The sequence below is a fragment of the Prionailurus bengalensis genome, chromosome C1 (assembly GCF_016509475.1).
Source record: "Prionailurus bengalensis isolate Pbe53 chromosome C1, Fcat_Pben_1.1_paternal_pri, whole genome shotgun sequence".
Lineage (NCBI taxonomy): Eukaryota > Metazoa > Chordata > Mammalia > Carnivora > Felidae > Prionailurus > Prionailurus bengalensis.
In genome coordinates, this window is record NC_057345.1 from 187,987,309 (window position 1) to 188,000,669 (window position 13,361).

Sequence of the window (13,361 nt, forward strand, 5' to 3'; positions counted from 1 at the left end):
ACACACACTAGAATGGAAAGATGTTCTGCTTGGGGATAGAGAGCCAGGATCCTTCTCCAGCAACTGCCTCACTGACTTCTGCCTCCTCATCTCTGTCCTACCCTCTGTTGTGGCTGCTGCTGAGTTGGGCTCCGGTGAGCCGTGCTCAGGGGTCCTGCGCACCAGCACCTCCCCCTCTTGCACACGTTTGATCCCTAGGTCAGTGGAGCCGTGTTGGACCGGGGAGCCAGGAATACTCGAGTCAGCCTCGTTTGAGAAGTCAAAGCCATCTGGGATTCAACATATAAAATTTTAGTGCTTTTGTGCTGTTCTATTCTTTTCTGAGCATTTTGCCCCAGGCAGATAAGAGAATGTATATATGGATATGATAAAAACACAAACGCTATTTATATAGTTACATGTGTGTGCACAGCATGCACACACATAAGGAGGCAGATGAACAATATGAGGTTTGCAAATGAATAGGACAGGAAAATAGGGATCATTAAAATGGCAATTAATATCTCTTAGGCAAGACAGCTGGACCATTTAAGTACCATATGCCTATGAAATACTGCTGGATTCAGCACTTACAAAAAAAGGAAAAGCAAAGATAAAAATCTAAAATACAATAACCAACTCTCTATAGATAGCTTGTATTTCACCACTGGTTTGGTCAGTTACACAATTTTCTCCCACAATGCTCATACATGCACCTTTTTTCCCATTATAACAGGTTTAAAGAAACTTGTTTCCAATTATTATTACTAGTTCAAAAATAAGACAAAAATTAACTTGATCTTATTTTCTGTTTTAATGTTCATAGAGCAGTCTAAATAACATCTTTCTACATTATAAAAAATATATATCTATATCAAAATAAATTCAGGCACTTAAACCGCGTTTCCAGTGCTATATTAAAAAACAAAACAATTTTACTTTAATTATATACAGTACTATAATATCATGTGTTAACCTAGTCTATAAAAACAGTGATAAATTTGCTAGAATCCATGAATGGGCTACAGGAATTTTGTACTCACCTTCTCTTCTCCATCTATGACGACGGATTGAAGCTGTTGTAATTGCAGTCCGAGAAATCCTCGGCACTGTTGGAGTGACTTCCACTTTAAGTACTTTCTGGCCTTCTTGTGAAGAATCAGGAGCATCAAATGGTAATGAGTTTTTCATGGCATTGGCAACCTAAAATGATAATATAAAGCCTATATATATTTACACTCAATATATAATTTATGATTATTTTTTACTTCATGTTTCCATAATTTTATTATGTTTCCATAATTTTTTAAAATTTATTTTATTTAGGGGTGCCTGGGTGGCTCAGTCGGTTGAGTGTCCAACTTTTTGGCTCAGGTCATGATCTCGCAGCTCATGAGTTCGAGCCCCACATCGGGCTCTGTGCTGACAGCTCAGAGCCTGGAGTCTGCTTCAGATTCTGTGTCCCCTTCTCTCTCTGCCCCACCCCTGCTTGTGCTCTGTCTCTGTCTTTCAAAAATTAACAAAATTTATTTTATTTAAAAAATGTTTTTAAGTAGGCTCCATGCCCAGCGTGGAGCTCAATGCAGGGCTTGAACTCAATAACCCTAAGATTAAGACATTAGCTGAGATCTAGAGTTGGAAACTTAACCAACTGAGCCACACAGGCACCCCTCTATAATTTTTTGAATATGTATTTAAAACTGGTACTATAAAACATAAAAGTACAATATGTCAAAAGAGTTTGTACCTCCATTGTTCTGTATTGTTTTAGGGAAGCTTTTAAAATGAGAATTTATTTTTAAAAATGTGAGTCATACACTCCACGGATTCCTTAAAGTTGTTCACTTGCAAAGAGAAAAGGCATTCCAAAGAAAGAAAATTGTTTAACATTTGAACCCTGATAAAGAAAATTCAGGGGTGCCTGGGTGGCGCAGTCGGTTAAGCGTCCGACTTCAGCCAGGTCACGATCTCGCGGTCCGGGAGTTCGAGCCCCGCGTCAGGCTCTGGGCTGATGGCTCAGAGCCTGGAGCCTGCTTCTGATTCTGTGTCTCCCTCTCTCTCTGCTCCTCCCCCGTTCATGCTCTGTCTCTCTCTGTCCCAAAAATAAATAAAAACGTTAAAAAAAAATAAAAAAAATAAATAAAAAAAAAAGAAAATTTAGAGTAGGTTTTTGATTATTCAGATGATAAATAACATGCAAAATTTAATCTCTGATAAAAAAAAAATTAGCCTTTTCTCCACTCTGTTTCCATAAGGAGAAATTTTGCCTAAACATGGCTGGCATTTTGTTTCACCACTGTGTGTGTGTGTGTGTGTGTGTCTGTATGTGTGTGTGTGTGTGTGTGTGTGAGAGAGAGAGAGAGAGAGAGAGAGAGAGAGAGAGACAGAGACAGAGAGAGACAGAGACAGAGACAGAGAGGGAGAGGGACAAAGGAGCGAAAGCGAGTGCAAGCAAGAGGAGGGGCAGAGAGAGAGGAGACAGAGAATGACAGTGCGGAGCCTGAACCCACGAACCGTAACATCATGCCCTGAGCCAAAATCAAGAGTCAGGTGATTAACCAAATGAGCCCCCAGGCTGCCCCAACTGGTGCATGTTTCTTAACTGGGAAGTACTAATTTAGCAAAGATCTTGAGCTAGAGAATTGTTTTTCTCCCTTCCTCTATACTTGGAAAGGACAAGTAAAATGCAGCCTCCTGGACAAGTGTGACAGTTCTGCCAATTCAAACTTCTCCAGGAGGCTATTCCAACATTCAGACTGAGGGGTGGGGAGTTAAGTCTTTACATTTAGCTTTTATCAGGAATAAAGATGAGGCTTGTTTCTCTGCCAACTATTTTACCTATCATCTGGCTCTAAATTTTAATAGAGAAAAGGAGTGCTGTTTGTTGGGTCCCTCAAAGGTCCCCCACAACAAAGGATTGCTCTAAGATTAGAGATTACTAATCTCTTTACTTATATTGCCTTGGAAATGCCACCTCTACTTAATTTATAAAACTGCTACAAGGAGAAAAGTATGAATTTAAAGAGTATCACAAATGCAGGGTATTATTATTATGAAGTAATTATTTTATCTTCTTATCCATTTATTTTAATGTGACCCTTAGGGTAAAATTAGGCATGTTGACCTGAGAGAAAAAAAAATAAATTCAAATAGTAAATAATTATAAATGCTACCTCAATAAATTTATATTTGTATTAAGATATTAAAAAATGGTACAAAGAAAACAGCTTTAGAAATTGTGCTCTTGGGGCACCTGGGTGGCTCAGTCGGTTAAGTGTCCGACTTCGGTTTAGGTCATGATCTGTGAGTCAATCCCCGCGTCAGGCTCTGTGCTGACAGCTCAGAGCCTGGAGCCTGTTTCAGATTCTGTGTCTCCCTCTCTCTCTGACCCTACCCCGCTCGTGCTCTGTCTCTCTTGCTCTCAAAAATAAATAAAACATTAAAAAAAATTTTTAATTGTGCTCTTAAAGTGTTACAAGTAAAAAACCACAAATAATACTTAAAAAAAATTTTTTTTTAAACATTTATTTTATTTTTGAGAGACAGAGAGAGAACATGAGCATGGGAGAAGCAGAGAAAGAGGAAGATACAGAATCCCAAGCAGGCCTCAGGCCCTGAGCTGTCAGCACAGATGCAGGGCTCAAACTCATGAACCACAAGACCATGACCTGAACCAAAGTCGGACGCTTAACTGACTGAGCCACCAAGGTGCCTCCACAAGTAATATTCTTAAAATACCATCATAATACTATAAAAAGCCCAGAAAACACAGAAATTTGCAAAGAAAAACCATCCACAGTTGAATCACCTGATGACCATTAGATTTGTATGTTGCCTCTGTCTTGTCTAGATTTTAAAAACAGTTGTACACTGCCTGACTGACCACTTACACAAGCTAGCATTTTCTTCAGCATAAATTTTTGAATATAAATTTTTTTTTCAGTGTTTATTTTTGAGAGAGGGGAAACAGCATGAGCAGGGGAGGGGCAGAGAGAGAGGGAGACAGAAAATCCCAAGCAGGCTCTGTGCTATCAGTGCAAAGCCCGATGTTGGGCTCGAACCTATGAAACGTGAGATCAAGACCTGAGCCAAAGTCGGATGCTCAACTGACTGAGCCACCCAGGTGCCCCTTGCATATATAAAAACTTAATCATACTCTGCTGTGAAACATCTTTATTAAGAATTTTTAAAGTTTATTTAATTTGAAAGAGAGAGCAAGCATGCACACACAAGTACATGTACAAGCAGGGAGTGGCAGAGAGACAGAGAACCCCAAGCAGCCTCCGCATTTTCAGCACAGAGTCCAAAGCAGGGCTCGATCTCACAACCATGAGATCATGACCTGAGCCGAAATCAAGAATCAGACGCTTATTAACCGACTGAGCCACCCAGGTACCCCAAAACATTTATTGTTCTGATTCCTCTGAGATTAAAAATAACACTAATGTTTGGATATTATACATTTTATAATACATTAAAAAAATTCAAAGTAGTTCTGGGATGTTTTGCTAGATATGAGGTAGTGGGTTAAAGAAAACACACATGACTGAACTCGGAATTGCGTTATACTGCTACTGGTAAAGGGAAGAATGCCTTCCTTACTCCACTACTACATGTTCGCATTTGCTTTTTGATCGACCATTTTACCTTTTGGAAATATATTTATTTTGTGGGAGAGTATGAAATCTTTTTATAGAGAACAAAATATTAATTGGCTTTCTTGTCATGCTTGTTGAGAATCTTTTTCTCAGTTTGTACAATACATATTAACTTTGTTTTTAAAAAACTGGTGGTTTAGAATTTAGATGCTTATGTGGTCAAAAACTAAAACAAAACCCAACCTATTTTGAGTGACTTGTCCCATCTCTTAAGCTTAGAAAATCCTTCCAACTCTAGAAATTTTAGTATTTCTAACCTTTTCCTCTTTCTTTTCTTAAAGGATTTCAAAACATTTGATTCTTAATTTATCTGAACTTTATTTTGATATGTGGTAGAAGAGGATCCAAATAAATTTTGTTTTCTCTCCAAAAGCTAACCAAATGCTACAGAATAAACCTTTTCCCCTCTATGATTTAGATTGCCTCATATCTTATATACTGAATATCTTTATTCACTAGTGCCCCTTTCAGGCATAGGTATGTTTAATAAAAAGTAAATATAATAACTTACCAATAGTGGTTGAGAAAAAAGTTCTAGCTGAGCTCTATAAATGATGTCATCAAGGACTTCTTGGCCAAGGTCCCACTGCCCATTATACCTGTGGAGAAGCAGATTGTTTACTATCTTTAGCAAGTATCTCTAATCTTCAACAACATTTTTATTGTTCCAAGTCCTACTATTTTGGTTCTAAAACAAGTTTTCACATTAATATTTGTATCATCTCATTTCCAAACTGTCTTACTTTTGGTTACAAGTACAAAATGAAGATTTTTGAAATCTAATGTTTATCTACTAATGTTTAAAATAGTTTACAGATGTCTTTTCACATAATTGGCTTTTATCATGTGTTGATATTTAGGGTAATCTACTGAAATGCATTTATGAAAACTTAGGTTATGAACTATGTAGATAGACATAGTTTTCCAGAAAGAAAGCCTGACCTACTTCCAGACTCTAATTTAATGACTAGTTATATTTTGGCTATTCAAAAAGTACTAAAAGGACTACTATGAACAATTATACACCAACAAACTGGACAACCTAGAAGAAGGATAAATTCCTTAAAACACACAGACTACAAGGACTGAATCATGAAGAAACAGAAAATTTGAACAGACCAACTACTGGTAAGGAAATCAAAGCACTAATCAAAACCCTGCTAACAAACAGAAGTCCAGGACCAGGTGGCTTCACAGGTGAATTCTACCAAACATTTAAAGAAAAATTAATACCAATTCTTCTCAAACTCTTCCGAACAACAGGAGAGAATACTTCCATATTCATTTTAGAAGGCCAGCATTACTCTGATACCAAAACCAGACAAGAACACTACCAGAAAAGAAAATTACAGGCCAATATCTCTGATGAACATAGATGAACAAAAAAATTCTCAACAAAATATTAGCAAACCAAATTCAACAATATATTAAAAGGATCATGTATCATGATCAAGTGGGATTCATCCCTTGGTGCAAATATGGCTCAAAATCTGCAATTCAATCAATATGATACACCATATTAACAAAATGAAGGATAAAAATCATATGATCATTTCAATAGGTGCAAAAAAAACCATTTGACAAAATTCAACATCCATTCATGATAAAAACTCAACAACGTGAGGGTACAGGGGACACACCTTGACAATAACAAAAGGCATATATGACAAGCCTACAGCTAACATCATACTCAATGGTGAAAAACTCAAGACTTTTTCTCTAAGATCAGGAACAAGACAAGGATCCTACTCTTGTCACTTTTATTCAACATAGTACTAGAAATTCTAGCCATAGCAATTGGGCAAGAAAAAGAAATTAAAGGATCCAAAATCAGAAAAGAGTAAAACTGTCTCTATTTGCAGATAACATGGTATTTATACAAAACTCTAACAATGTCACTAAAAACATTATTAGAATAAGTGAATTCAATAAAGTTGTAGGATACAAAAATCAGTATTTAAAATCTGTTGCACTTATATTCACTAATAATGGACTATAAGAACATGAAATTGAGAAAAAAATTCCATTTATAATTGCATTAAAATAGTACCTAGGAATAAATTTAACAAGAAAATGAAAGACCTATATACTGTACACTTAAATTTTTATATAAGACACAGATGAAAGAAATAGAAAAACACAAATGGAAAGATATTGCATGCTCATGGATTAGAAGAATTAATATTGTTAAAATGTCCATACAATCCAAAGCAATATCCAGATTCAGGGTAATCCCCATCAAAACTTCAATGATATTTTTCACAGAAATAGAAATAATCCTAAAATTTGTATGGAAACACAAAAGACCCTGAATAGCCAAAACAATCTTGAAAAAAAAAAGACCACAGCTGGAGGCATCACACTTCCTGATTTCTAACTAGACTGCAAAACTACAGTAATTAAAACAGTGTGGGTACTGGCATATATAACATACATAGATCAATGGAAACAGAAGAGAGCCACGAAATAAACTTGGGCATGTGTTGTCAATTAATTTATAACAAAGAGCCAAGATTATACAACAGGGAAAGGAAAGTCTCTTCAATAAATGGTGTTGGCAAAACTGAGCAATGACATGCAAAACAATGAAACTGGACCCCCATCTTACATCAACACAAAAATCAAATCAAAATGGATTAAAACCTAAATGTGAGACCTGAAACCATAAAAACTCCTAGAAGAAAACATAGGCAGCAATTTCTTTGACATCTGCCTTGGCAACATTTTTTTTTTCTTTAGGTATGTCCTCATAGGCAAGGGAGACAAAAGCAAAAATAAACTATTGAAACTACACCAAAATAAAAAGCTTTTGCAAAGGAAACCACCAAGAAAATGAAAAGGCAATCTACTAAGTGGGAAAAGGTATTTGCAATGATATATCCAATAATGGGTTAATATCCAAAATATATAAAGAACTTAACAATTCACCATTAAAAAAAACCAAATAATCTGGTTAAAAAATGGGCAGAGGAAGCAGTCAGTTAAGCATCTGACTTCAGCTCCGGTCATGATGTTGCAGTCTGTGAGTTCGAGCCCCGCGTCGGGCTCTGTGCTGACAGCTAAGTGCATGGAGCCTGCCTGCTTCGGATTCTTTGTCTCCCTCTCTCTCCACCCGTCCCCCACTCATGCTTTGTCCCTCCATGAAAAATGAATAAACCTTAAAAAAAAATTTTTTTTTTAAATGGGCAGAGGACCTGAATAGATATTTTTTCCAAAGAACACATACAGATGGCCAACAGGTACATGAAAAGTACTTAACATCACCAATCATCAGGGAAATGCAAATCAAAACCATTAGATATCACCTTGTACCTGCAAGAATGGCTATTACCAAAAAGACAATATTGAAATAAGTGTTGCCAAGGATGTGGAGAGAGGAAATCCTGTGCATTATTGATGAAAATGTAAACTGGTGCAGCAACAGTATGGCAATCAGTATGGAGGTTCATCAAAAAATTAAAAATAAAACTACCATATGATCTAGCAGTTCCACTTCTGGTATATATCTAAAGGAAACAAAATCACTGAACTCGAAAAGACATCTCCACTCCCATTCACTGCAGCATTATTTACAAAAGCAAGACATGGAAACAATCTAGTGTTCACTGACAGATGAGTGGGTAAAGAAAATAGAAAATATGGTGTACACACACACACACATGGGGCGGGGCAATAAATATTATTCAACCATAAAAAAGCAAAAAAATCCTGCTATTTGCAACAACATGGACAGATCTTGAGGGCAAATCTGTAACTAGGTGCAGTGACGGATGTTAACTAAACTTACTGAGGTAATCATTTCCCAATATAAAATATATTGAATCATTGGGTTGTGCATCTAAAATTAATAAATCTTATATTTCAATTGCATCTCAATTAAAAATTGTCTTTGATCATTATTATTAATCATTGTTATTTAAATAACAAGTGTACAATTCATTTTTAAAAAGTACTATAAGGAATTCATATTAGAAAGAGAAGATAATGGGTCCTTCATGGAATAAGAGTCAGTATTGTACAACTGATAAGGACAAAAGAGAAATATTAAGCTTCCACACATTAGGAACAATTCACTGAGTTTTACAGTCTATCTACTTACATGGCATAATAAACCCCTGTGAGGAGTTGCACCATGAATTCGGGATCCAATACTATTCGACCACAGAGTTCTTTCCAGTGTTTTTCATGTTGCCGTGGAAACCCACTCACACAAACCCTAGGAAAAGATGGAATTTGCCATGTATGATTTCCTGATTCATTAAACATTTTTCCTTCCATAAATTCACTTATTCAATTATTCATCCCTCTTATATTTACTGAGTACCTGCTATGTGCCAGTCACTGTCCTGGGCCTACGCACACAGTTATGAATAGACAAAAAGATAAAAATAAAATCTGTGCCCTCATGAAGCATACATTCTAGAGAACCTTCTCAATAAAAGCAACAAGTTTTCTCAAATAGCTAACTATCTCTGTCATCCTTCTCCTTCTTTACAAAACAAATGTATAACTCTTACATGTCCCAAATTGTATCAGGACGAATTAGTGGGAGATACAGAAATTTCAAAACAAATTAAGGGACATTTCAAAATACTGATGTTTGTGAGGGCTTTTTATTTTCTTTTATTTTTACGTAATCTCTACACCCAACATGGGGCTAGAACTCACAACCCTGAGATCAAGAGTCACACGCTGTACCCACTAAGTCAGACAGGTGCTCAATGAGGCCATTTTTTAATTAAAGTGCCATAAATAAGCTTCTGTCTTCATCTCATTAAGAAATGCTTCCAGAAAAGTTATGCTGAATAATTATCAAAGTTGTAATGTACTTATATTATTTTAATCAATTAGTTTGTTAGAATAATTATAATGGTGAGTCCAGAAGAAATTTTTCAGTGTTTAGTGCATTACAGTCTCGGGAAATTTTTTTTAAATCTCAATTTACACATATATTTTTGTAGCAGAGATATACAATTAAGAGATCAATTAAAGACTTATAAGCATAGGGATGCCTGGCTGGCTCAGCTGATGGAGCATGTGACTCTTGATCTTAGGGTTTTGAGTTCAAACCCCATGCTGGGTGTGGAGCCTGCTTAAAAAGAAGTACAAAACAAAACCTACAATGGTTAAATTAAAAAAAAAAACAGACTTGTAAACATAGTAGGGCATTATATTAGTATAAAATTATGTGGGCAAAGTAGTAGGGAAGATCAATTTCAAGGAGGAAAAGAAATAATGTTAGATTATTAAAAGCTTGTTCATCTATTCCTCAAATGGATTATGGTGGGTATTTACATTATAAACATTTAAAATACTGACCTAACAATTATTTGGTTTATTTTGTGAATATGTACATGCCAGAAATCATACCATTTGCAACTATTTAAGATAAAATGAAAAATTTTAATGTTAACTTAAGACGTGTAACAGCTACACAGTGTGTCAAAATTTTTTAGGGGATATATGAACAAAAGTGTGAGGACCACTAAATTCTGCCATCATTTTTGCTCTTAAGAAACTCTGTTAATAAAGTGCCACAAAAATTACAGATTTGGCAGAATTGTTTTCATGAATCAATGATAGGTCGCTTATAAATATTTAAAAAAATTTTTTTAATGTTTATTTATTTTTGAGAGAGAGAGAGAGAGAGAGAGAGAGAGAGAGACAGAGCATGAGTGGGGGAGAGGAAGACAGAGAGGGAGACACAGGATCCGAAGCAGGCTCCAGGCTCTGAGCTGTCAGCACAGAGCCCGACGCGGGGCTCAAGCCCACAAACCACAAAATCATGACCAGAGCCAAAGTCAGATGCTTAACCGACTGAACCACCTAGGCACCCCTATAAATAAATTTATCTGTAGATAGGCAATAAGTACTTAAACAGTATACTCTCTTGATAACAGTATCTAGGTTAGAGACAAGAATTTTGTTAGTCATTAATCATATTACAGGCAAGTGAAAATAATACAGCTATTTTAAGAGAATCTATAAAATCAAACTTGTAGCTAATTAGATTGATTTTTCCCCAATTATCAAAACAATTTTGTTGTAAATAGGACCACACTCTCTTCCCACTAACACAACAGTATGAACTTGAGCAAAACATTTGGGAGTGGACAGTCTCTTGTAGGGCCATGAATCCCTGTATGATCCCTCCCTTGCTGGTATTCACACCCTATATATCATCTACTATTGAGTGTGGGTGGGATCTGTGATTTGCTTCCAACCAATAGGATATGGCAAAGGTGATGGGATTTCTGTGACTACATGTATGTGATTATTTTATATAACAAGGCTGCAGTGTAGGTCTCGCTGGAGTCTCTCTCCGCTTTGAAGCAGCAAGCTACCATTTTGTAGGCTGCCTATGTAGAGAAGACTACGTGGCAAAGAACTAGGCTGGCCTTTAGCAGTCAGCCAACAAGAAGCTGAAGCCCTCAGTCCTACAACTATAAGAACAGAATTCTGCCAATAAAAGTGTACAATACCTCAGTTGAGCCTCAGATAAAACTGTACCTTCAGCTGACATATTAAACACAGCTTTCTAAGACCCTAAGCAGAGGACCCAGCTAATGCATGCCTAGACTCCTGACTTACAGAAACTGTGAAATAATAAATGTGTGCTACTTTAGCTGTTACGTTCATAGTACATGGCAATTTGTTACGAGGCAATAGAAAACTAATAGAGTAAAACCTTGGATTGCGAGTAACATGTTCTGCAAGTGTTCCACAAGACAAGCAAACATTTCTAATAAAATCTTAACTTGATAAATGAGTGATGTCTTGCAATACGAGTAGTACATGATACCAGATGTCACATGATCACAACTGAGCCAAGGGTTCTTCTCTCTCTCTTGCTGTGGAATTGTGGGCGGGTGACTGTCTTGATGCTCAGATGCTTGGTCTCAGGCTGCAGTGTTTGGCAGAAATTAGTGATTTTTCAGAACGCTGGAAGGTGCCCACAACTGGCACTAGTGTGTTTTTTGTCACTTCAAAACACCTGTGGACAGTCCTTTGCTTTTCCACACAAGAGTAAGCTTACGAATGCTTTGCTTCCTTCTAGGTCAGGCCGTCTACAGATATAGACCCTCTCCTCTGCTGCCCTAGTGCCAGTTACATTAAATACAGTATATGACAAGAGTTTATTAATACTGTACTATAGTCAACATGTATACAACACAACATGTATACAATGGGCCCCATGCAGAAAAAGATTCCACTGAGTCAATAGACAGCAGCGATTCCATTAGTGATAGTGAAAGTCATCCTCTCCTCTGTCGTCTCACTCACACCAGCCACAAAGGTTTTCAAAGGTAAGTGCAGGTTAATTTACTTTTCTTTATATTTTGTATTTTCTTTATTATTTTGTATTATATTACAGTAATCACTTTTATCTGAATATTTTTGGGTTGTGGAATGAATCATCTGAGTTTTCATTACTTCTCATGGGGAAATTTGCTTTGATATGCAAGTGCTTTGGATTACAAGCATGTTTCTGGAATGAATTATGCTCCCAAACCAAGGTTTTACTGTAGAGCATTTAACCTTTTTCAGGGGACTCAGTTTCCTCAAGTAAAAATCAGTTGGACAGAGAGATACCTGGGTGGCTCAGCTGGCTGAGTATCTGACTTCAGCTCAGGTCATGATCTCACGGTTTGTGCGTTCAGGCCCCACATGAGGCTTTGTGCTGACAGCTCAGAGACTGGAGGCTACCTTGGATTCTGCGTCTCCCTCCCCTATTCTCTGCCCCTCCCCTATTCACGTTCTTTCAAAAATAAATAAACATTTTTTAAAAATTTAAAAAATCAGTTGGACAGAATGAACTCAGGGTTCTTTTTATAATTGAAATTCTGTGACTCAAAAGGTACTCTGACTCCAAACTAACTTATATTAAATTTTTTTTCTATACTGGACATTTAAATTTCAGCTCAGCTGAACTCAAATTATTAGAAATTCTGAATTAGTGAAGACTGGAACACACAAATACAAATGAGACATATAAATGATTAGTGCTATTGCTAATTTTATTCAAAGCACAGTTATTGTGAAATATATAAATGAAAAACTTCACATTCCTTCAGACTTTCTCCACATATAGGACTATTATTCAAAGCTCTCAAAGGGATTTATAAAACTGGGCATCCAGGCAGTGATTAGGTGTATTACTAAGCCAAACTAAATTTAAGACATCTTGGCTTGACTTGATGTTCAGCTAGAAACTACTTCTTTAATGCTAAAATACTTTTAAGAAGTCATGATACGTGAGGGATGATAAGAATTCCTACAGGAATGTAAGCTCCTTGAGTTTTGTTTACTGCTATATTACCAAAAATTAGAACAGCACCTACTACAGAAAATGCACTCAATAAATATTTGTCAAATAAATGAATATGAAGGCTAATGATAATTATTCTTCTCACCTGGAGCCCATCCGACAAAGAGACTGGTAAGATGAAGCAGGCATATACACAATAGCAGAATTATAACACAACATGAGAAAACTCAGGACTTCAAACCTAGAAAAAATAAACAAAGGAAAAGGATTACAAACAATTATTTCTACCAGAGACTACAGTAAGTCATTTCTTTGGTGGGTGTTTATAACAAGAATGTGTTAATATTGACCGTCATGATTTTTCAATCAGATTGCTGTGATATCCTCCTCAATGATTTCCCTGTTTTCATCTTCCTTATTAATTGCTACCATCTATATTTTCCTCCTCCAAAAAT

The 13,361-nt window shown here is 36.4% G+C and overlaps 1 protein-coding gene across 4 annotated transcripts in view; it reads right to left on the reverse strand.

Annotated features, from left to right (window-relative positions):
* The window catches only part of FAM126B (family with sequence similarity 126 member B), a 91,515-nt gene that overhangs the window by 11,735 nt on the left and 66,419 nt on the right, over positions 1–13,361 (reverse strand). For 3 of the 4 annotated variants that reach the window (XM_043577452.1, XM_043577453.1, XM_043577455.1), the window contains 5 exons: positions 13,052–13,147; positions 8,737–8,853; positions 5,149–5,236; positions 1,023–1,182; positions 102–269 (listed from right to left, as the gene is read on the reverse strand). In XM_043577452.1, coding sequence (XP_043433387.1) covers positions 102–269; positions 1,023–1,182; positions 5,149–5,236; positions 8,737–8,853; positions 13,052–13,147 — 629 coding nt within the window. The remainder of the gene's footprint in view (positions 1–101; positions 270–1,022; positions 1,183–5,148; positions 5,237–8,736; positions 8,854–13,051; positions 13,148–13,361) is intronic. The other variant, XM_043577454.1, reaches the window with a different exon arrangement.